This window comes from Papaver somniferum, unplaced genomic scaffold, assembly GCF_003573695.1.
Source record: "Papaver somniferum cultivar HN1 unplaced genomic scaffold, ASM357369v1 unplaced-scaffold_132, whole genome shotgun sequence".
NCBI classification, from domain to species: domain Eukaryota; kingdom Viridiplantae; phylum Streptophyta; class Magnoliopsida; order Ranunculales; family Papaveraceae; genus Papaver; species Papaver somniferum.
Window position 1 is genome coordinate 16,354,438 of NW_020622381.1, and position 21,478 is coordinate 16,375,915.

At 35.3% G+C, this 21,478-nt stretch overlaps 2 protein-coding genes across 2 annotated transcripts; both read right to left on the reverse strand.

Moving 5' to 3' along the window:
* Positions 1-53: 53 nt before the first annotated feature.
* On the reverse strand, positions 54-963 carry LOC113333338. The gene is made up of 2 exons (XM_026579845.1): positions 756-963; positions 54-667 (listed from the first exon to the last, which is right to left on the reverse strand). The coding sequence occupies exons 1-2, from the start codon at positions 763-765 to the stop codon at positions 270-272; spliced, it is 408 nt and encodes a 135-aa protein (XP_026435630.1). The 5' UTR covers positions 766-963; the 3' UTR covers positions 54-269.
* Positions 964-1,439: 476 nt separating this feature from the next.
* LOC113332863 (protein COP1 SUPPRESSOR 2-like) lies at positions 1,440-4,181 on the reverse strand. The gene is made up of 6 exons (XM_026579363.1): positions 3,987-4,181; positions 3,596-3,796; positions 3,386-3,509; positions 2,599-2,672; positions 2,263-2,420; positions 1,440-2,087 (listed from the first exon to the last, which is right to left on the reverse strand). Exons 1-6 carry the CDS (start codon positions 4,097-4,099, stop codon positions 1,921-1,923), a joined length of 837 nt encoding a protein of 278 aa, XP_026435148.1. The 5' UTR covers positions 4,100-4,181; the 3' UTR covers positions 1,440-1,920.
* Positions 4,182-21,478: the final 17,297 nt, after the last annotated feature.

Sequence of the window (21,478 nt, forward strand, 5' to 3'; positions counted from 1 at the left end):
AGCAAAATGATTGAATTTTTCAATCTCTTGTACTTATTGGAGATCCTGTTGTGTGCCATTAATGTAAAAGTTGATCACATTTTTTCTACACCCATTTATTGGAAAGAGTAACTGAGCTCATCAAAAATATAGCATAACTCAGTGGGTAAACAGAGAAAGTTAGTAACTCGACCAGAATGGATCAACCAGTGGAGGCTAATTAGATAAAACACTGAATGAGGACCATATGTGCAGCTCGAGTCTGTTCATTTCTCATTGCGGTTAATTTATTAGTCCTCCCAAATGTAATCTCTTCCGAAATAGCAATTCCAGACACCCTCAGCAAAATTATGTACCCTTGATGAGACGATTTGTTGTTCCTCTTCTTCAAGACAATCACCAACAGTGTTATCATTACTAATGTCATTTTCAGTATCCCTTTCTACCTCCTGTTTCTTGTTCCCTTTCATAACTACCTTCACTCTCAAATGATGACAATTTTCATTCTCTAAATGTTTATCCAGTTGACCATCTACTAGTGCAGCAGGACTTGCTTCAACAACATCCTCCATGAAGAAAGTAAATTGATTACCGTAACTTCGTTGTTGTTGATGGGCTTGATCTCCTCTCATTTCCTCTTCAAAATTTGTAAATCCTCTATCCCAGTCAACGTGGTGATGACAATTCCCTGATGACAATAAGAACTGATAAGCGACTGTAATGCATATCCCAGTGGAGAAAAGGAGGGGAAAGAAGAATCTGAAAACCTCTAAAACCTGGGGGCATGTTAAGATCACCACAACAGTCGCAAGAGTTGCACAGAAAACAAGGAACACTATGATGCTAAGGCTGTTCCAGTGAACAGATTGCCTAATGTGGCTTCTGATAGTTTTCAGACCAAGTAAGTTAGTCCTCATACTGGCTAAGCTTTGAGTAAGGATGTTAGTAGGAAGAGGAGAATGGGGTCAGATGTGTTATGAAAGTATAAACACTGCTAAGAAGTTTTATAAACTTGACAAAAAGTACCAAAAGATATGAACTTCTTTCTTTCTTTTCGAGGCTTTTTGAATTAGTGGAAGCTGAGTTGTGATCCAAAGAACATTTTGCTTTTCTTTTAAGAGAGATAGACAAATACATATTAAATACTGCAAAATAGTTTACTTTGCAAAAACAAATGGATAAGCAGATGCTGGGAATTTCTTCACATTGAAGCCACAATTGTTCCATACCGTGTTACTACAAATGAAGAAGGATATATATTCATGGATGGAGTCATGGACAACCAAAAAGAAATGCTCTTTATCTAATACTAGATCTACTCTGATCTAGTAATGAAGCCATCAAGAAAACCAAAAGTTAATATCCCACTGAATACACATTTGGAGATGGTTACCCACGAGTCCACCACTACCCATTAAGATGACTTCCAATAGAGAAAATTTCAATTGCTAAAGATCAGATACAGAAATGGCTAATTAAGATCCTTCCATTACAAGGGAATATATTCAATGTAATCAATCCACAATACAGAATAATACAGATTAAAACCTAAAAAGAAACTAGACGGTTAATGGAACTAGCCATTCAGACTAAAAAAGAAAATAACAAAAACAAAAGAATATAGGGAATATAACGTGAAATGCAGTACAAGCACCATCCGTACACAACTAGGCATTACCACGAGTTCCACATCCTCCAATGGTCAGCTTCCATATACTCACTGATTTTGATCGGTGATGCCTGTACGGCGGGAAAGCAGCACTATCCAGATAGAATATCAAGGAAACGCTATCAAATCCATGTTAACCCATTTGAGAGATCTGTTTACTGTATAGCTTTTATACTAAGCACTGCGAGCAGTAGATCGAGAAACCATTGTCAGCCCATGAAATTAAGGGTGTGACGGGGCAGGCAACTCGAAAGACGAAACCCACATATGAGCTATCTCCGCATACCACGTTGGCGTTCTCGTCTACGGAATCGCTCAAGCATGAATTGATCTGTTGCAGCTTGCCTCCGACCTGCTGCATCTGTATTAGCCGTGTCCGTAGGTTTTGTACTAGCATCATTATCCTGTGTGCTTTTATCCTTGTACAGCTCTGGATGTTCTGCACAATAAAGTTTTGATGCAATTCAAGGGCAAGCAAAGAACTCAAAAGTAGGAACACCTATTGTATCCACTTATAAGTAACTTCTACAATTTTATAAATTGTGTGATAGATGTCCACAAAATAGTTACATAAAAATAACTACACGGGATTTTTGAACAGCCAAGATACACACCTTTCCGAAGTTTTTCTGCATAGTCCTTGCCACGTTGGAAAAAATCTGCACTATAACTTGCGGGGATGCTCGACTCTGTCTTCGACCGGCCAGCCAGCCTCTTTTCCTGCAAAAGCTTTTTGGCAGCCTCTGTTTCTTCAATATTCCTCAATTTGTATCTACAAAATTAGAAAAAAAAAAGGACTTACCTATCAAACACAGGGGAATAGACAAACTGAACTGATCATCAATTAGAATGAATTAACCAGGTATCAAACATGGTAATGTGGCATGCTCATGGTCTAAGCTGAACTGTTATGAATGACCAAAAACAGACAAAGAGCAGAAAAAACATACTCAATGGGAAGCTGAACTTCCGCTATCCCAGTAGTCCACTGAGTAGAGCTTTCTTCTGAGTTCCTCTTTTTCACCTGAACAAAAGAGAAGCTTAGTGGTGTACACTACCTAACATACTATGATCCTTGTCATATAGTAGAAGGAAAACATGAGCATCAAGATATCATACTACAATGCTACAGCACGATTCAAAACTATTTTAAACTGGATCAGGATACTGGTTCAACATGCATGTTGCTGTACAAGGAAACAACTTTGAACTTTGAGTGCCAAGAAACAGACCTAACCACACTACTGGGACTCGTTGGACCAAAACAATTAGGATAATAACTTCAAAAGCTCGCACTAAATCAAACTATTTATAGCTTCATATATGCATCTTTTGGAACTGTGACTCAGCTGTGAGTTCAACTTAAGGTGGAGTAATCTCTTAAATCCATTCCACTTTCAGCAGCAAAATTAGAGCGCAAACAAGCGTGTGCAGTTGTTATCTCTATTCCATTACTTACATAGAGGGAGAAGGACTTGAGTCTCGGAATCGAAGTTATATATAGATTAAAAAAAATAGCAGTGTTCTTGTCTAAGTCACAGTTTCAGTGTTACGTCCCCCCATCGTTGAGTTCTCATCAACTCGATGTCACTCATGTGCTTAAAACTAGCTGGTATACTGGAATGCACACAAAGATCAAAAAATTCATTGAAAAAAAATATAAGTCTAACCTAACATACTAGCATGATCCACAATGAAATATTTTCTAACAATCAGATTACAATATCTTTAACTCACCTTAAGATGGTCCGGAATAACATATAATTCATCCTCAGCACGTTTTAAATCATTCTCAACTTTATCAACATCCTCAATTTGCTTCCCCTTATTCTTTGCCATTTCTTGTTCAATATACTTTACCCTGTTCATCGGAGAATCACAGAATCACTCACTAAATACATATGCATAAATCATCTGAAATAGGCAGCACAATGAATATATTCTTACATATTTGGATCTTCATCCAATACAGCAGTTTCCTGAGCAAATGTATCTTGTAAAACCAAGTCTTCCTCTCCATCTCCTCCTTCATTACTTTTTTCACTTTGCTTTGGAGCAACACTATCTGTCTGTAAACTCGGTAAGGCTGGAATCCCTGATTTCCTCTCCCTTTGTTTCTGAAGAAATTTAATTTCCTCTAATGCCAATCTGAAAAATTAAAACCCTAAACCCATTAGAAAACACAAATATATGTGAATACAAAGTATACCCATATATAGTAATCAATCAGAAATAAATTACCTACAAATTACATCAACTTGTATGCAATTAAATAAAAAGCCCTAGGTGTTTGTTTTTGAATGAACTAAAAAAGAGGTCAGGAATGGACGAAAGTTACCTACTTTCTTCTTCATCCTCTTCTTCTTCTTTGGACTGTTTCTTCTTAGATTCTTCATCTTCTTCGTCTTCGTGAGTTCTTTTCCTTCTGAAGTTCTTCGTCTTCGTCGACATTGATTCTTAGAGTTGTTAGAGAAAGAGAGAAAATCCTTCTGAAAGTTTTTTTAGCTAAAGACACGTACGATACGCTCTTACACTCCCAGGGATGAATATATAATTCTAAAATATAAAGGAGTGTAGTATAAATAAAGTAGTAAATACTTGGATGTAGTTTGAAAATTACACCGGAAGCAACAAAAAAAAAAAACAAAAAAAAAGGTTATTGGGATGGATATTTACATGGTTATTCTCACAACCATTAATTTTTCATATCAAATCCAAAAGATGATTTATTTTAAGCCAATATTTTTGGCCAAATGTTCCGTTCACAAAACTTATATTCTTACCAAAAATTAGAGTAGCATTTTGAGAACATCACTATTGTTGAGCTATGCTTGGTTGAATCAGCCTGTACAGAAAATCGTACCTAGTAAATCGCAGAGAAAAAAATCGTGAACTTGTATGGACAATTCCTTGTACAATTAATAAGTATAGATCATAGATCAATAGAAAAAGATCTTTTTACCTGATTGTAAAACAAGGTCGACTTATTATGTACCCGAACGTACACAGACCGAATTCTAACAAGAGCAAGTCTTGTAATCTATATTTCTAGAAATGAATCCGCATAACAAATCTTTTAGGTTCTATATATTTGAGCAAAAAACTGTCTGGGTTGATTGACGTACTACTTGCGATATTTCAATTATAGAGATAAACAATATAATGTGGAAAATAGATAACACATGACACCAAAAAATTTGTTAACGAAGAAACTACAATCTTGTAGAAAAACTACGGGACCTCGTCCAGTTTGAAAATCGCATTGTATGAAGCCACTACAAGCACTAGCCTATTATCAAATTTCGGGTTAGAATGTAGTCAAGATCAAATCAGCACTCCAACCAAATTAGCTTCAGTTATGCTCCTTTAAGTGTCTTTGATATTGCAAGATGCTACACACTTGATTCCCCTAGATGACATCCTTTACAGTCCTAGGAATTGCTTCAGTCGCAATGAAGACTTTTAATTATTCTGCCTCTAATGGCGTACTGTTTTTCTTCGGGAAGATATAAATCAAGGTAATTGACATATGATTTATAATGAGGGATCTTCAAGGATAAAAAAATATATATCAAGAAAACCTCAACAATTAAGATAGCTTACTCTCTTTAAAAGGTAATAAAGATGCCTAATCGATACTACCTCACAAGATCAATCTAACTGATATGAAACTATGAAACGAAAAGAACTTTGTAATATTTATCAATCTTATTCTATGATCCGTATTTCTTGAATGGTCGTATACCAAAAGAGACGAACCTAGAATAATCAAGAACTACGATGATCAAGATTTGATTCCGGATATCAAGAACTATCAAATAAAAGATAGTTTGACCCGGCTTCACGAATACCTTAATGAAGAATTCAAAAGTCGTAACCTAATACAGTTTTACAAGGAAACCTAGGTCTTTAGAGGGAGATTCTAGACGCAACTAAGAAACGGTGTACCATGATTAGGATTCTAGTATACAAAGGGTCCTCTATTCATAATGATGGACAAGGTTAGGTAGCTTACAATCAAAGTTGAGTTCACTAATTAACTAGTTTCCATATTTACGAATTACTTTAACACCAAGTAAGCTCAACTTCTCACTGTATAGATTAATCATATAAGCATGTGAGAAATTTGCCTTGAAATGCAAAGAAGAATGTGCACCCGAGTATTTTCTGATATGAGATTTTTGCACCAAAATATTATCCTAAGAACAATGGCTAAGTTGTTCTAAACCATCAACCAATCATGAAGCTCGATGATAACACTGTCAAAATCAGTTTGTGTACTCAAGTTATAAATAGTGTCTAGGAACCTCTTAAAATCAACTAGTTCGTTTTCTGACTAAATCAATTCGCATACTTGAGGATTTGAAAGTGTCTAGGAACATGTCAAAAATAAACCAGTTCGTGAACTGATTAGTTTGTGTACGTGAGTTAATAAGATATTTATTTATCAAGAATATCATCAATAAAGTCAAAATTCAAGTATTAACCAAATCAGTTCATGAACATGAATATAATTTCATGTCTCCTATGAATTTCTTACACAATTATGATATATTAAACAATAAATTTTTCTCAACCTATTATGCGATAATTTTTTATAATTCTCATTGCTCGAAGTAATTCGATATTTATCAATAATTAGTTTAAACTCGAAATTTATTCTTCGAAATTTTGTTCATAATACTAGAGTCATACTATATTGTGTCAGTAAATAGAATGGTGGAAAATATGAGGAAATAGGGTAGTCAGTCTTCACATATCTTTGTTGATGAAGTCCCCGTAGATGTCTCTGTTGTTCTTCAGTCTTCAATCTTCTAGATCGATTGGTGAATTCTGATAGCCAATAACCATGCTTTATTCCTAGTAAGGGACTAAATTTAGTAGACTATAAATCAATACATGGTTTTGATCAACTAAATTTGACAACAAATTGTGAGTTTAACAGACCGGTGCCCTATATTCTCCCCCTTTGTCAACTTTAGTGACAAAACTATCAATTATGTATGGATTCAAAAATAAATAATTTTCAACTCAATCTCCACAATGCTTCTTGACTTATTTAATCTCCAACACTCTTGAATTCTTTGTTCTTCAAGCTCTTCAATTATTATACATATGATCGTTAAGCACCTTGTTGTTGAATATCTGTAGATTGGTAATAACTTTTAAGAATACTTAAGTTAGAGAATTTAGAATGAACAATCAATCTACTCAATGATTGATACGCCAGTGCATAGTATTTTTACCTGCTTTAATATCCATTGTGCCAAAATTCAAAACACTACTTGTTTATCTTTATAATTGTATTTATATAAGTAGTACATATTCAATCTTAATAAATACATCCATATTAATTGTGAGAGACTCGTTCGTGTAGAATTCGTATCTTGAAAGATAAATAACAAGTTTCATACTTGGCATAATTCCGATTGGATTATTTGGATACCACTAGATTGATCTTGGATATTGACTTTTGGGACCATCCAAGTACTTTTCTTAACAATCGGGTTAACTTTCTGATTGAGAAGAGATAGAGATATAAACTCTATATACATATTGTCAAGGATCATTAAGTTGGTTTACTTGCGTTTGTATTAGGTTTTGTCCATATAGGTTTCCGAACGAAAAAGTTGGTGGTGTACTTGGTATACTCTCCTTTTCAATTGGTATTAGAGAAGGCAAACACCTTTAGACCTAACAAGTCTGTCTTTGTGGTGATCTGAATTATGGACAAGAGTGCAATCTCGATTAACGTACCACCAGCGTTCGATGGAAAAAATTGCTTATGATGTTATATAGCTATGCGATCCTTCTTACAAGTTTGTGATTTCAAAATATAGGTTCTTGTTGTAAGTGGACACAATCTTCCAATGATTGGAGAAGGGGCAGTTGTTGTTCCGAAAGATATAACTACATATAGTGATGTTGAAATCAGTGATGTTAAACACAACTATGATGGGTTGAACCCTATTATCCATGCCATAAGCCAAGATCTTCAACATCATGTGTCTATGTGCACTAGATCAAAGGATGCTCGGGATATATTAGATATCGTATTTGAAGGGAATACTACAAAAAAAGAATCCAGACTTCAAAAGCTAACTTCTGACTAGGAAAACCTTCATAAGGCAGATGAAGATTCGTTTGTGAAATTTAATTACAATTTGTCTGAAATATTGAATGCTTGTCGTGCATTAGGAATGATTATTCCTAAAAGAGATATTGTGATGAAAATATATTTGCCAGCTCGATATGAGTCTAAGAAATATGCCATCACGGAAGGAAATGATCTTACTACACTTTCCAGAAACATCCTTATTGAAAAGCTAGAGATTTTTGATCTCGAATGCGGTACTAAAAGAGTTATTCATACCAGATCATGTAATGATGTTATTATTACTGATGATGACTCTGAAACTCTCTATCCTGAACTAATTGTTAAAGAAGATGATAATAACTTAAACTCTACTCTATCATTGTTTGCACAACATATTAAGAAAACTCTTAGACGAAGAAAGAAAATATCTTTAAAATTCTTCCCAAACAAGTAGGACAGTGAACGCTAAAGTTTGAATCAACAATGACACTTATCACTGTTCTGAGTGTTTTGGTCATGGACATCACATCTCTGTTTGTCCAAATAAGGAATACTGTAAGAAAGCCAAAGCTTTTATGGCCACTCTAGACTATTATCCAGATGTTGAATTTTCATTCAAGGTTGAGCTTCTTGCTTGTTTTGCTGATGATCATATTCCTACCTCTAATAGTTCTGACCGTTCCCTGTAAGACAATCTTCCTGCCTCAGAAGAACAAACCAGTCTCTTGATTGAATAGATTCATTCGGTGAATATTAACGTTCAACTGGAAAATGCATTTATATTCAAAAAGATTGAAGGCATATAATATGAGCTAGACAAAATGAGAAAGGAGCAAATAAGAACTCATCTCTAGCCGAGAAGAATACCAGTTCATCTGCAAGGACTTGAAACCATTTCTCAGTTTTCCCTATGTAAATAATGAGATCATTATGATGATCAATATGTTTTTAGAATCAGAGACCAAGGAAATCATTGTTCTCACCCTCCACAATCTTGGAAGAAGAATGTTGGTGAGAAAGTGAAAGAGACAATCCTTTCAAAGGAGATTGTAAATATTATACTTAATATTTGGATCTTTATTAAAGTCATAAGAATAAGTTGCGGAACAAGAAGATATTTTCAAAGCCTTCGGGTAAACTAGATCTTACAGTTTATCCCTTGGTTCATATAAAAAGACCTCAATTGAATAATAACTTCCCAAAAAACTTTTATATTCATGTAAAACCTCCTAACCCACCACTATGTGGGAGGAATTTTTCCTTGTAATTATCTTGCGGTTAGTCCTCATCTCTCTTGGGTCAGAACTACAACCTAAATAGGGTAGAAATATCTGAACTAACTCTCCGATCTGGCTCTCTGCAAGACAAGTTTTTGTTTACCAAGAAAGGTCTAATTGTAGAGTTTTTCTCTAAACATTATTAATTCTACAAGTTTGAATATTCTCAATTTCTGGTTCGGGTAAGGTTAAAAAGGAAAATAGTTTGTGTACAAGATTTTACCATATTAGGCACCACAGTTCCGTAACTTAGCTGAAAGAAAATTCGTGAACTTAAGAACGTTATAAAAAGGGATTAGTCTACTCTCATTCCTTCTTAGAATTTATTGCATAAGAAAAGCCTTCAAACATGTCTTCTTTTTCTTCTGGTCTAACTTCAACAAAGAAGATAATTAATGTCTGGACTATATTGTTTCCTACTAAGAAAATTCTCTTTGAATCTCATGATAATGATTACAGTCAAGACAAAGGCTTTTCTTCACTTTGTAATATTTTGTCAAACTCTCAACTTAATGAGTTTACTCTTAAGATGAATCTAATGCTTAAAAAATTTGCATTAAGTGAAAATATGCAATCTTCCTCCAAAAGATTTGAAGGCAGAATTGAGAACCTTGAATCCCTGATAAATCTGATCAAGGAAGAACTTGAAGCATACAGAGAGGTTGAAGATTACATCTGTACTCCAGATTAAGATGCCTTTTTCAATCGTTTATTTTTACTTGTTAAGCCATTGCAGGAATTTATTCTTATTGTTTAAGGAAGAACACTAGCTTTTGGAGTATTTTTTATGTGTGACGTTAGCTATTCCAAATACTATCATCTTGCATGATTAAAGTTTATTTAATTAAATTTTATTTTAGAAGATGGCTTGCAATACCTAATCTTCATCATGGCTTATATATATTGCTTATTTTGTGAGGTTTGTTCTTTGCTATCATATTATATTGATTAGAACAAGATATCAAATTTATTCTCATAGGCTAAGCTCTTAACTCTTGATAATAGAGGAGTAAACTATTTTTAGAATTGCAGTATTGATCTCTCCACGATTGCACTTTGTGAATGTACTGCTACAGGATTTTGTAAGATGTTCTATAGGAATATCTTTTCCTCTTTGGTTGCATAACTGCCAATAAATAAGTGATGAACTTTAATCTCTACATCCGTACATGGCTAGGGAAGTTATAATTCTTATGTTGAGTCATATCGCATTAATTGTCCTCTTTGTTCGTAACTGGCGTAGAGAATAGTTTATGTTGATGATTATTATTCTCACGAAAATTTTGTATCTTAGTGTCTCTAACATTAAGATCGGTATTTTTAACTTATTTGCTCGTAAGTGGCGAGAAGAGAGAAAATATTGGATACAAATTTACTTTGTTTGTAATTGGCGAGTAAATTTGTTGATATCAAGGAAAATCCTTCTCTTGTGATTAACGTAAATGTCGTTCATGTTGCTCTGTGGGAATGGCATCAACTAGGGGAGAGTTCTTTTGAACTTGTGCTTAATTGACATATATTTGTGGGGAGAGAGGATGTGTAAGTTGTAGAGACGCTTGTACCTATATATACCCTTGACGAGAACGCCGAGTTTTCTTGGTGAAATTATCTAAACTAAAAGCTGGTATGTGTTCTCAATTTTTAGCACTTTTTTGTATAATTTATTATGATCCCTGTTTTTCGTCTTTGTCAATTTTGTTGACAAAAAGGGAATTATTAAGTATCTTACTACAACATATGGATTTTTGGAGCATTATGTAAGGGGGAGTGGATTATGATCCATAGGTTTTACCTATTCTACAAAAGATTTATGTATTGACTAAGGGGGATAACATATCATCGTAGTATTGTTTCAAAGTTTTGGTGCAATTGAGCTTTGGAGAAGATAACAATACTATGTTTCTGTATATAACAACCATTGAGTGATTTTTCATTTTGACAAAGTTCTATTTGTGTATTCCCATAAGTTGTTATCGCTACAAATATCCAACAACAAAGGTGTTGAACGAACACATGCAGAACCATTGAAGAACTTAAAGTAAGAAGAATTCAAGAGCTTGTTAAAGAACCAAGAAATCAAGCATAGTGGATTTTCAGCTGAAAGGTCATTTTATTTTCAATATATATATATTGAATAGTTTTATCACTGAAATTGACAAAGAGGGGGGGATTGTTAGAGCATTGCTCGGTTGATCCCACAAGTTTTGTTATGTCAAGTTTATTGTCAATGTTAGATGAACAAAATTATATCTTGATTTCTAATTTACTAAGTCAAGTCTCGGGCTAGGTTTAGAATTTGGAAGTTGAGTATCATACATGACCCTCGAAGACTGAAGATTGACGAAGATATTTGGAGAACTTCATCAACAAGGTATGTGAAGAGTGAACCATTCCATTTTACTCACTATATTATCATTTTATTTATTTGAGACTATGTCATATGACTCCTAGTAGATTTATTGCAAAGAAAAAACTTCGAGTCAAGCTTGTCTTGTTAAACATCTCGAAATATGACTTAAGCATTAGATGTTTAAAGGTCCTTAACAATATTAGTTCGAAATAATTTATTATTCAAGAATTGATTTTGCGGATCAATTTGAAAATTGTCCAAGCAATGATTTTATCATTTGGGGATGTTTCAAACATCAAAAGAAAAATTCAGAACTTCTGATATTTTAACTCAGGGTAGGATGGAAAACCAGTTCGAAAACCATAGATATATGAGTTTCTGAAATACAGGAAAGTTGGCGAACCAGTTCGCAAACCATAAGTTCAGACCGAGACTATTCACGAACCATGGTGATCTGAATTCTTAATATTGGCGTAAAAGGCTGACAGTTGGGGAACCCGATTCATGAACCGTGTCCATCTGAGTTCTCGAGCTGAGTAGGATTGCCGAACCCGGTTCACGAACCGTTGCACCCTTATTCGTTAACTATGCCTTACGGTTAACAAATCGTTTCACCAACGGTCCCATTAAAATTTTAACAGATGCTTAAATACTTATTTTTGTAAATATATTTAGCATTGCTATGACTCTCATAAATACCTCTAAGACATCATTGATCACTAAAACACTTGTGTATGTGCATCATGATTAAATTATTAAGTGTTTAAAAGAACATCAAATTGCTTATAGTTCATAAGGCATACTTGCCAAAGAACAGTCATTATACACGGTTCCGTACCAGACCACTATGTATATTCTTCTATGTGATTTTAAGACAAATTTCACATGCTTACTACCCTGATTAGAGTTTTATCTACACAGAGAGTGTTTGATTGAATCTTAAGTTATCTTAGCTTGAATTCTAAGCAATCCTCAGTCTTGAACATCTATAGATAGAGATTCTCTTCCAACTGGGAAAATCAATCCCTGACACTTTTGTGTTCTAGTTTATAGCTAAAGTTATCCTTTATTGACCTGGGTTCCCTCTAAAAAAACATAATTAGGTCTACGACTAAAAGACCTAGCTTTAGGGATTCGTGAAGTCATGTCCAACTATCTTTTATCTTGATAGTTTGTGTATCCTAATCTTGTTGTTTTGTTATCAAGGTTTTGTAATCTCTTGGAGGCAAGATAGACAAGAATCACAAAGTTCTCTTCGTCTCAGACTTTGTGATCCTCAAGATAGATATTTGAAAAATATCTTAATTGATTAGTTCAAGATTGTTCTTGAGAGGTGGTTAAAGATCCTGGTTTCTCAACTAACTGAGCTGAAGTGTTTCAGATTATGAGGTTTGCAAGATTTGTCTATTGCAAACAGATTTCCAAGCCTTCATATGTGATCTAAAGGGAAATCAAATAATCAAAAGTTTTCATTTAGGTTGAAGCAACTCTTAGGCTGTAAAGGACGTCAGCTAAGGGGGATTGTTAGAGCATTGCTCGGTTGAACCCACAAGTTTTGTTATCTCAAGCTTATTGTCAATGTTATATGAACAAAACTATATCTTGATTTATGATCTACTAAGTCAATTCTTGGACTAGGTTTAGAATTTGTAAGTTGAGTATCAGACAAGACCCTCGAAGACTGAAGATTGACGAAGACATTTGGAGAACTTCATCAACAAGGTATGTGAAGAGTGAACCGTTCCATTTTACTCACTATCTTATCATTCATTTATTTGAGACTATGTCTTATGACTTCTAGTAGATTTTATTGCAAAGAAAAAACTTCGAGTCAAGCTTGTCTTGTTAAACATCTCGAAATATGACTTAAGCATTGGATGTTCAAAGGTCCTTAACGATATTAGTTCGACACAATTTATTGTTCAAGAATTGATTTTGCGAATCAATTTGAAAAATTTCCAAGCAATGATTTTATCATTTGGGGATGTTTCAAACATCAAAAGAAAAATTTAAAACTTCTGATATTTTGACTCAGGGTAGGTTGGAAAACCAGTTCGAAAACCATAGATATCCGACTTAAGCATTGGATGTTCAAAGGTCCTTAACAATATTAGTTCGACACAATTTATTGTTCAAGAATTGATTTTGCGGATCAATTTGAAAATTTTCCAAGCAATAATTTTATCACTTGAGGATGTTTCAAACATCAAAAGAAAAATTTAAAACTTCTGATATTTTGACTCGGGGTAGGTTGGAAAACTAGTTCGAAAACCATAGATATCTGAGTTTCTGAAACACATGAAGGGAACAGTAACCATAAGTTCAGAACGAGACTATTCACGAACCGTGGTGATCTGAATTTTTAATATTGGTGTAAACGGATGACAGTTGGTGAACCCGGTTTATGAACCGTGTCCATCTGAGTTCTCGAGCCGAGTAGGATTAGCGAACCCGGTTCACGAGCCATTGCACCCTTATTCGTGAACTATGCCTTACGGTTAACGAACTGTTTCACCAACGGCCCCAGTAAAACTTTAACAGATGCTTAAAGACTTATTTTTGTAAATATATCTACCATTGCTATGACTCTCATAAATACCTCTAAGACATCATTGATCACTAAAACACTTGTCTATGTGCATCATGATTAAATTCTTAAGTGTTTAAAATAACATCAAATTGCTTATAGTTCATAAGGCATACTTGCCAAAGAACGGTCATTATACACGGTTCCGTCCCGGACCACTATGTATATTATTCTATGTGATTTTAAGACTAATTCATGCTTACTACCATGATTAGAGTTTCATCTAAACAGATAGTGTTTGCTTGAATCTTAAGTTATCTTAGCTTGAATTCTAAGCAACCCTCAGTCTTGAACATCTATAGATTGAGATTCTCTTCCAACTGGGAAAATTAATCCCTGACATTTCTATGTCCTAGTTTATATCTAAAGGCGTCCTCAATTGACCTAGGTTCCCTCTACGAAACATAATTAGGTCTACGACTAAAAGACCTCGCTTTGGGGATTCGTGAAGTCATGTCCAACTATATTTTATCTTGATAATTCGTGTATCCTAATCTTGTTGTTCTGTTATCAAGGTTTTGTAATCTCTTTGAGGCAAGATAGATAGAAATCACAAAGTTCTCTTCGTCTCAGACTTTGTGATTCCTCAAGATAGATATTTGAAAAATTATCTTAATTGATTAGTTCAAGATTGTTCTTGAGAGGTGGTTAAAGATCCTGGTTTCTCAGCTAATTGAGCTTCAGTACTTATGAGGTTTGCAAGCTTTGTCTACTGCAAACAGATTTCCAAGCCTTTATATGTGATCTAAAGGGAAATCAAATAAGAAAAAGTCTTCACTTAGATTGAAGCAACTCTTAGGCTGTAAAGGACGTTAGCTAAGGGGATCAATTGGGTAAAGCCTTGCAAGGTTCAAGATATGTAAGGAGCGCAACTATAACTGAATCGCTTAGAGGGTGGATTCGGTCTCAACTGCATTCCAGTCTGAAGTATGATATTAGGCTAGTATTTGTAGCGTCTTAATTACAGTTTGGTGTTAAAATCTGGATGAGGTCCTGAGGTTTTTCTGCTATTGCGGTTTCCTCGTTAACAAAACTTATGATGGCTTGTACTTTGCCTTTTTCACATTATATTGTTTATCTTTATGATTGAATTTACACAAGTAGTAAGTATTCAATCTTAGTCATGTCCATATTTATTGTGATCGATTACGAGACTCGTTCATGTAGAATTCGAATCTTGAAAGATAGATGACAAGTTTCATGCTTGACACAATTTCGATTGGATTATTTGGATACGAATAGATTGATCTTTGATGATTTAGTGAGAGGGTGTAGTACAAAAAAAGACCAGTAGCATCTGAAACTTCCTAAGAGAAGACAAATCTAGAAACTAAGTAGTAAGGTACTTTGATCAAATTATTTCTTCCTGATTGCAGAACTTAACCATATATTTTATATTAGTTTTTGGTAGAAGTGTGTGCATAACATCTTAAATTCTCTTTATGATTTATACAGATGTCTAGAGTGTGCATTTTTAGCGTTGTCATGAATATACTTGATTCCTAGTTTGTCTTTTAAGTTTTAAGTCACAAGGGACCAGTTCTGTCCAAGCATTGACATTCGCTTCCCCAACTTGCTTTAACTTTCGAACTCGGTGATCATTGTTGAAACTATGCACATTGGCTTTTCTGACCCATACACTTTCATTTCAGCCGCTCATACCAAGTCTGCGCTTGAATTATATCTTTAATGTCTAAATTGTATATTATATTATATTCTCATTCAATTTGTCACTCTGAATTTCTCAACTAATTGTTATCTGTTCTATTGTGCAACTACTCGTGATAAGGTCGCAAATATATGTCACACTTCTGAGGTTATAATTCTTACATCAAATACCATGTTGTTGCTCGCCGAAAGTTCGTTTCCAGCGCTTTTGAGGACATCAAATCCTGTCATACAATACCCATCTCACAGGTCAGTCATGTGAGTTTTTTTATTTTCTTCGTTTGGCTTATGATAACATATTCACCTTTTCTTAATTAAAGCTTGGGATCGCAAAGGTCACGGGGGTTTAAACTAATCTAACAACAGTGCAACTACTCAAGGAAGATTATGGCCATCCGTGTTTCATGTGCGAACTGACCCTCGAGAACCCGAGGTACCACCTTTAAAAGATGTCTTATATGTTGAGTTTAATTTCATTATTTTGGTTCCTTTTATTGTCTTCCTAATTCCCATCTGAAACCTTTATACGTCACCCTCAACCAAAGAATTCTCCTGAAATCTGGATGAGCATGAAATCAATCTGGTACGTGTGGATGTCGTTGTGACGGGTGCATATGTGAAATATTATCGGAGTACACACTCTATCATGCCAATATCCCTTCCAATCCAAATAGGGTTTTTCTTAATCCAGTTCATGTTAATTATTTCACTCTGCCTTTGCCCATATAAGTAGTCGTTGTCATCAACAAGTGATGTGAAAATCTATTTCAACTAGACATTCTAGAAGTGACAGATATTAGAGAAAGTTATTACAAACATGGAGAAAAACTGATGCAATATAAGTGTGCGGGTCCTGCCAACACAAACCATCCTGGGAAGTTACACTACCCACCAAAAAAGGTCATCCCTCCGCCGACCTTTCAGTGTTCGACATGATGCGATGAAAATTTAGATGCATACATGTTGTATTACTTTTATCTTTCTTTTTTTCGTCTTTAAAGTATTGCACTAGATATACTAAAAAGGACAAAACTATACATTATTTATCTCTATACTTCCACACCCTTGATTAAGTCTACACATCACTAACTCATGTCCCTGAAACAAAAAGAACCTGATGATCAATATAGACAAGGAAAGTTAAAATAAAAATACAAATATGACAATGACAAAATACAACCCACAATAAAGCTAAAAACAACATTTATTATTTTGGGTTAACAAAACCCTACATTTATCTTCTCTTTTCGGGTTTTTTCAGTTTGAATTTGTTTTCCCCTAGATTTAAGAACCCTCAAATACGGTTTCCCTGCTCTAGTATACTAATCGATCTAATCAATTTTATAAAACCGTAATCTAATTCCCAACTTATCTCTATATTAGAGACTGCTCGGTTGAACCCACCAAGCGTTGGTATGTGAAGTTTGGTTGTCATATTTAGTTTTAAAACTCGAGTCACTTAATAAGTGAACTTGAGTCATCTTTGTTAGGTTAGACTAGGAACAATAGAAATGTTGTGCTCCAGTTACTCTCGAAGATCTGAAGATGTATTGAAGACAACGAAGGCATTATCCTTCAGCTTGAGGTTAGTAACTACAAACTTTACTTGTTCCATTTCTATCTAGTTTCTTTTAAGTCGTTTGAAGATTTAAAACATAACATGCAACATTATATATGATACTCTAGCATTAGAATTGGTCATATTATTATGATCAAAGTGTCAAGGAAGTATATACCATTTGTAGAATACTTTGATATGATATATTGAATTACTAAATACAACGTTTATCTTTTGAACTTCATAAATGCGACATCGACATAATCTATGTAACTCTTATTACTGGATTGTGTATTGAATATATGTGTGCTTTCATCCTAAGAAACTATGTTTAATTATATTGGTTTAATGAAGTAAATATACGAACTTGTTTCATAATCAAAAAAAAAAATCAATAAGTATTTTAGTCCGTTTTTCACTGAAGATTTATTGGATGACCAATTCGTACCTAATGAGGGAATTAAGGTAGAACCATTCGTAACTTATGTTGAGAATCAAGGTAGAACTAACCCCTACCTATCTCGTAATACATAATAGAACCGAGCCTAGCTTTTATTAGGAGTTATGGTTGAACCAATACCTACCTATATTGGGAGTCTGGTAGAACCGATCCTAGCCTCTGTTAGGAGTCATTGTAGAACCGGTCCCAAGAGTCTCTACTAGAACAGATATTGTTACAGCAGTGCTCGATCGAACTCGCAAGCGTTGCTATCTCAAGCTTGTTTGTCAAGTTTAGTTGTTAAAACTATAAGCCTTGATTTCTAGTTTACTTATAGCTATGTTTCGGATTATGATAAAATGCGCAGTTGAGCTTTAGACTTCACGGCGTTCATCGATTAAAGACGAAGAACTACTAAGGGGAACTTATGGAACTTCATCAACAAAAGGTATGTGGAGACTTGAACTCATCTATCACCCAAAAGTTTGTTTCTATTTTATCTCCTATTGAGACAAAAGTCGTATAGCTATATAGACTTTACATTATACGCATTTGATATTTTTAGTTGAGTTTAACTCGCTTACATATTTCTCGAAATATGTGTTGGTAAGCTTTCGCTTTATCAAATTTCATCTTTTATTCTTGACGAAAGACAAAAGATGATCATGTGAAAATCGCGTGGTAACATCTTATATGATTTGTGTGGGACGGTCCTTTGATGTAGACTCAAATGTTTCGTATTGATCGTTTGATCACTTTAAAATTGCTTTGAAGCTAATAGTTTGTGTGAGACAGCTATTCTCATCTTCCGATAATATTTCAATGATTAAAATGGGAGTTTAAAACAATTAACAATTGGTTGGATATAGCATAGTATGCGTACTTGTATGCTAACTGTTGCAAGTGTATTCCAAGTACTGGAATTTAGTATGCATACCCGTACACGTATTGATTCAACAGTTGAAGTCCGGGAACTATAGTATTGGCAGGCCTCAAAGATATTATATTTAAATGCAAAATGTTCCCCGGCAGCGGCGCCAAAAACTTGGTGGGCCCGGGGATGCGTAAAAAAATTAAAGCGAAATGAAACGCGGGCCTACAGTAATACCGCAAGTGCACGGTCGTCAGTTGTAGCTCGTGCAAGTACGGGTCGATCCACAGAGACTGGGTGTGTTTGGAGTGTTTAGCTATTTTGGGTTCTAATTTGCTATTGGGCTTTAGGTATCAAAGGGGTGTGGCACCAATGGGTTATGAATACCTTTTGAAACTGTTGGGCTTTGAATACCCTTTGAGTAAATTGGGCTTAATGGGTTTGTTTTTATCAATGAAATGGTTTTGGGATCAGTGGGCTTTTGGATTGACTGTGAACTTATGGGCTTTTGGTCTTTTGAATTGCACTGGGCCTTGGGATTAAACCTGGGCTTTTAGCCTTTGGTTTCAATGAACTGAACTTGGGCTCAGTGTTGAAGTGAGCTTTGGGCTCAGTTGGCTTGTACAAGGATCTGGGCTTGACATTGACAGGCCTTAGGCCTTAACCTGAACTGTAGTCTTTGCTGAGCCAAGCTCAGTTGCAGCAGCAGCAGTGGCAAGAGGAAGGAAAGCAGCAACAGCAACAGGGTTGCAGCAGCAGCTGCACAAGCAGTGGAAGGGAGGCAGCAACAGCAGAGTTGCAAGGCAAGGAGAAGAAAACAGTTGGGCAATAATACAGAGGCAGTTAGCCTAAGTCAAAGACAATGGAGAAAATTTACAATGGAAGCAACACAGGGCAACACAGGGCAAAAGCAACACAGGGCAAAAGGATTATGAGAAGGTGACAGAACACAGCAACTACAAGCAGAGAACAATGCAAGTGAACCAAGGCCTAAGCCAAGGGCAGGGGAGATGAGAAGCTAACGGTGATGACAATGCAAGGCCAAGGCAGTGGCTCTAGGCATACAAATGGAATGGAAAGAGAATTAGCTTGCTATGAGCACTAATTTCTCTCATTGCTCAATCAAAACAATGCATCCTAAGCATACAAATGGAATGGAAAGAGAATTAGCTTTCTATGAGCACTAATTTCTCCCATTGCTCAATCAAATCAGTGCACTGAGGTTTCTAGCCTAACATTCCACTAAACATGTATCACATAACAGGTACATTAACATTACATGGAACACAAACATCAACAGGAACATGCACTAGGAAAATTGAAGAAACTAAACATCACAGTGAACTAACATTAAACACAAAACTAAATTGAGATTAGAAACAAACAGAAATTATAAGAACATAAACTAAATGAACATGGAATTAAACATGAAATGAAACAGAAATTGAAAATTAACTAAAATTGATTTGAAACTGAATTTGAACATTAACAGAACTAAGTTCTGGACACTGGCTATTCCAGCATAACTTTTACATCACACCACAGTCCCTATTTATACCCACAGACCCAATTTCCGAAATTTACAAAATTAGGGTTCCTCCCCAAAAATCCCCAAAATCAAACAGAAATTAGGTAAATTATTTCTACCTAATTTGACAGTACAAATCAGACCCATATCTTCTATAATGCTCCTCCATGCTTCTCCCTAACAGTAATTAGAGTTTACTCGAAAATCCCCAAATTAACTGAAATTAGGGTTTGGGTTTTTCTTACCTTGATGTGACAAATCTCCTCAATTAGCATCGACCCATGTCTTCTCTGCTTCTCCTGGTGCCTTTCCCATACCTTGATTTCTTCTCTAGCTTCACCTAATTCTCTACCATGTCTATCAATGCTTTTTCTCTATTTTCAAAACCCTAGACTAGGGGAAAACAGTGTAAAGAAGTGAGAGGCATGTTAGAGTGAGAGGGGTTTCGGTGGTTGAGCAGGTGGAGAGTTGGTGGTAGCGGACATGGAGGTACGGCGGTGGTGGCAGTGGAGTTGGTGGTGTACGGTGTGGAGAAGGTGGTGGTGCGGGTAGAGGTGAAGAAAGAGGAGAAGAAATGATTAGGGTTTCTTTTGTTTTTTGGGTTATATATCCTAGGGTTATTTCGGTGTGATGCGGGTTTATAGAGTTTTGATGTCTAGCAATGCGAAGCCGTGGGATGTGAAGATGGTAGATAGATCCAACGGCTTGATTGAACGGAGCATGTATCGACCGTTAGATGTATAATACATCAAAATTAACGGTGCAAGATGGAGTTAGGTGTTGTAGTGTTAAGCGGAAGTATCGAGGTTTGATGCGCAGGAAAAGAAGCGACCGTAGGATCTAAATGTGATCTAATCTGAAGGTTTGGAATTTAGGCACTATGGTGTTTTTCAGGAGCTTCAGATTTTGATGCGCGATGAAGGAGAGACCATCGGATGATGAGATGGATCCAATCCGACGGCTGAGAATGGAGGCGGGTATGGATATAGAAAATGGGTTTGGGTAAGGTTTTTGGGCCTTGGGTATGCCAAGCCCATATCTTCTTCAAGAACAATTCTTCCTTCTTGAGCCCATTCCTAGCTTTTTGGACTTGTGCGCACCATTCTTTGCGGCTTCCTTGCATAATTTCTTCCGGATTTTCACTACTCTTCAACTCTTTTCCGCTCCGCAAGTCATCCAGACTTTATTTATTACCTAAAAATGCAAAATTAAGTAAGAAAAATATTTATTCTTGAAAACAATGAAAATACAGAATATGGGATAAAATGTAGAATTACTGCACAAAAGATGAGTTAAATGCCAACAAAAAGGGATAAATATATACATTATTTGGCACTCATCAAATACCCCCAAACCTGAATTTTACTTGTCCTCAAGTAAAACAAAACTAAGGAAATCCTAACTATACCACTGTCGCTGGTCTCTCGAATGCATTTAGCGTATGCACTAAGCCTT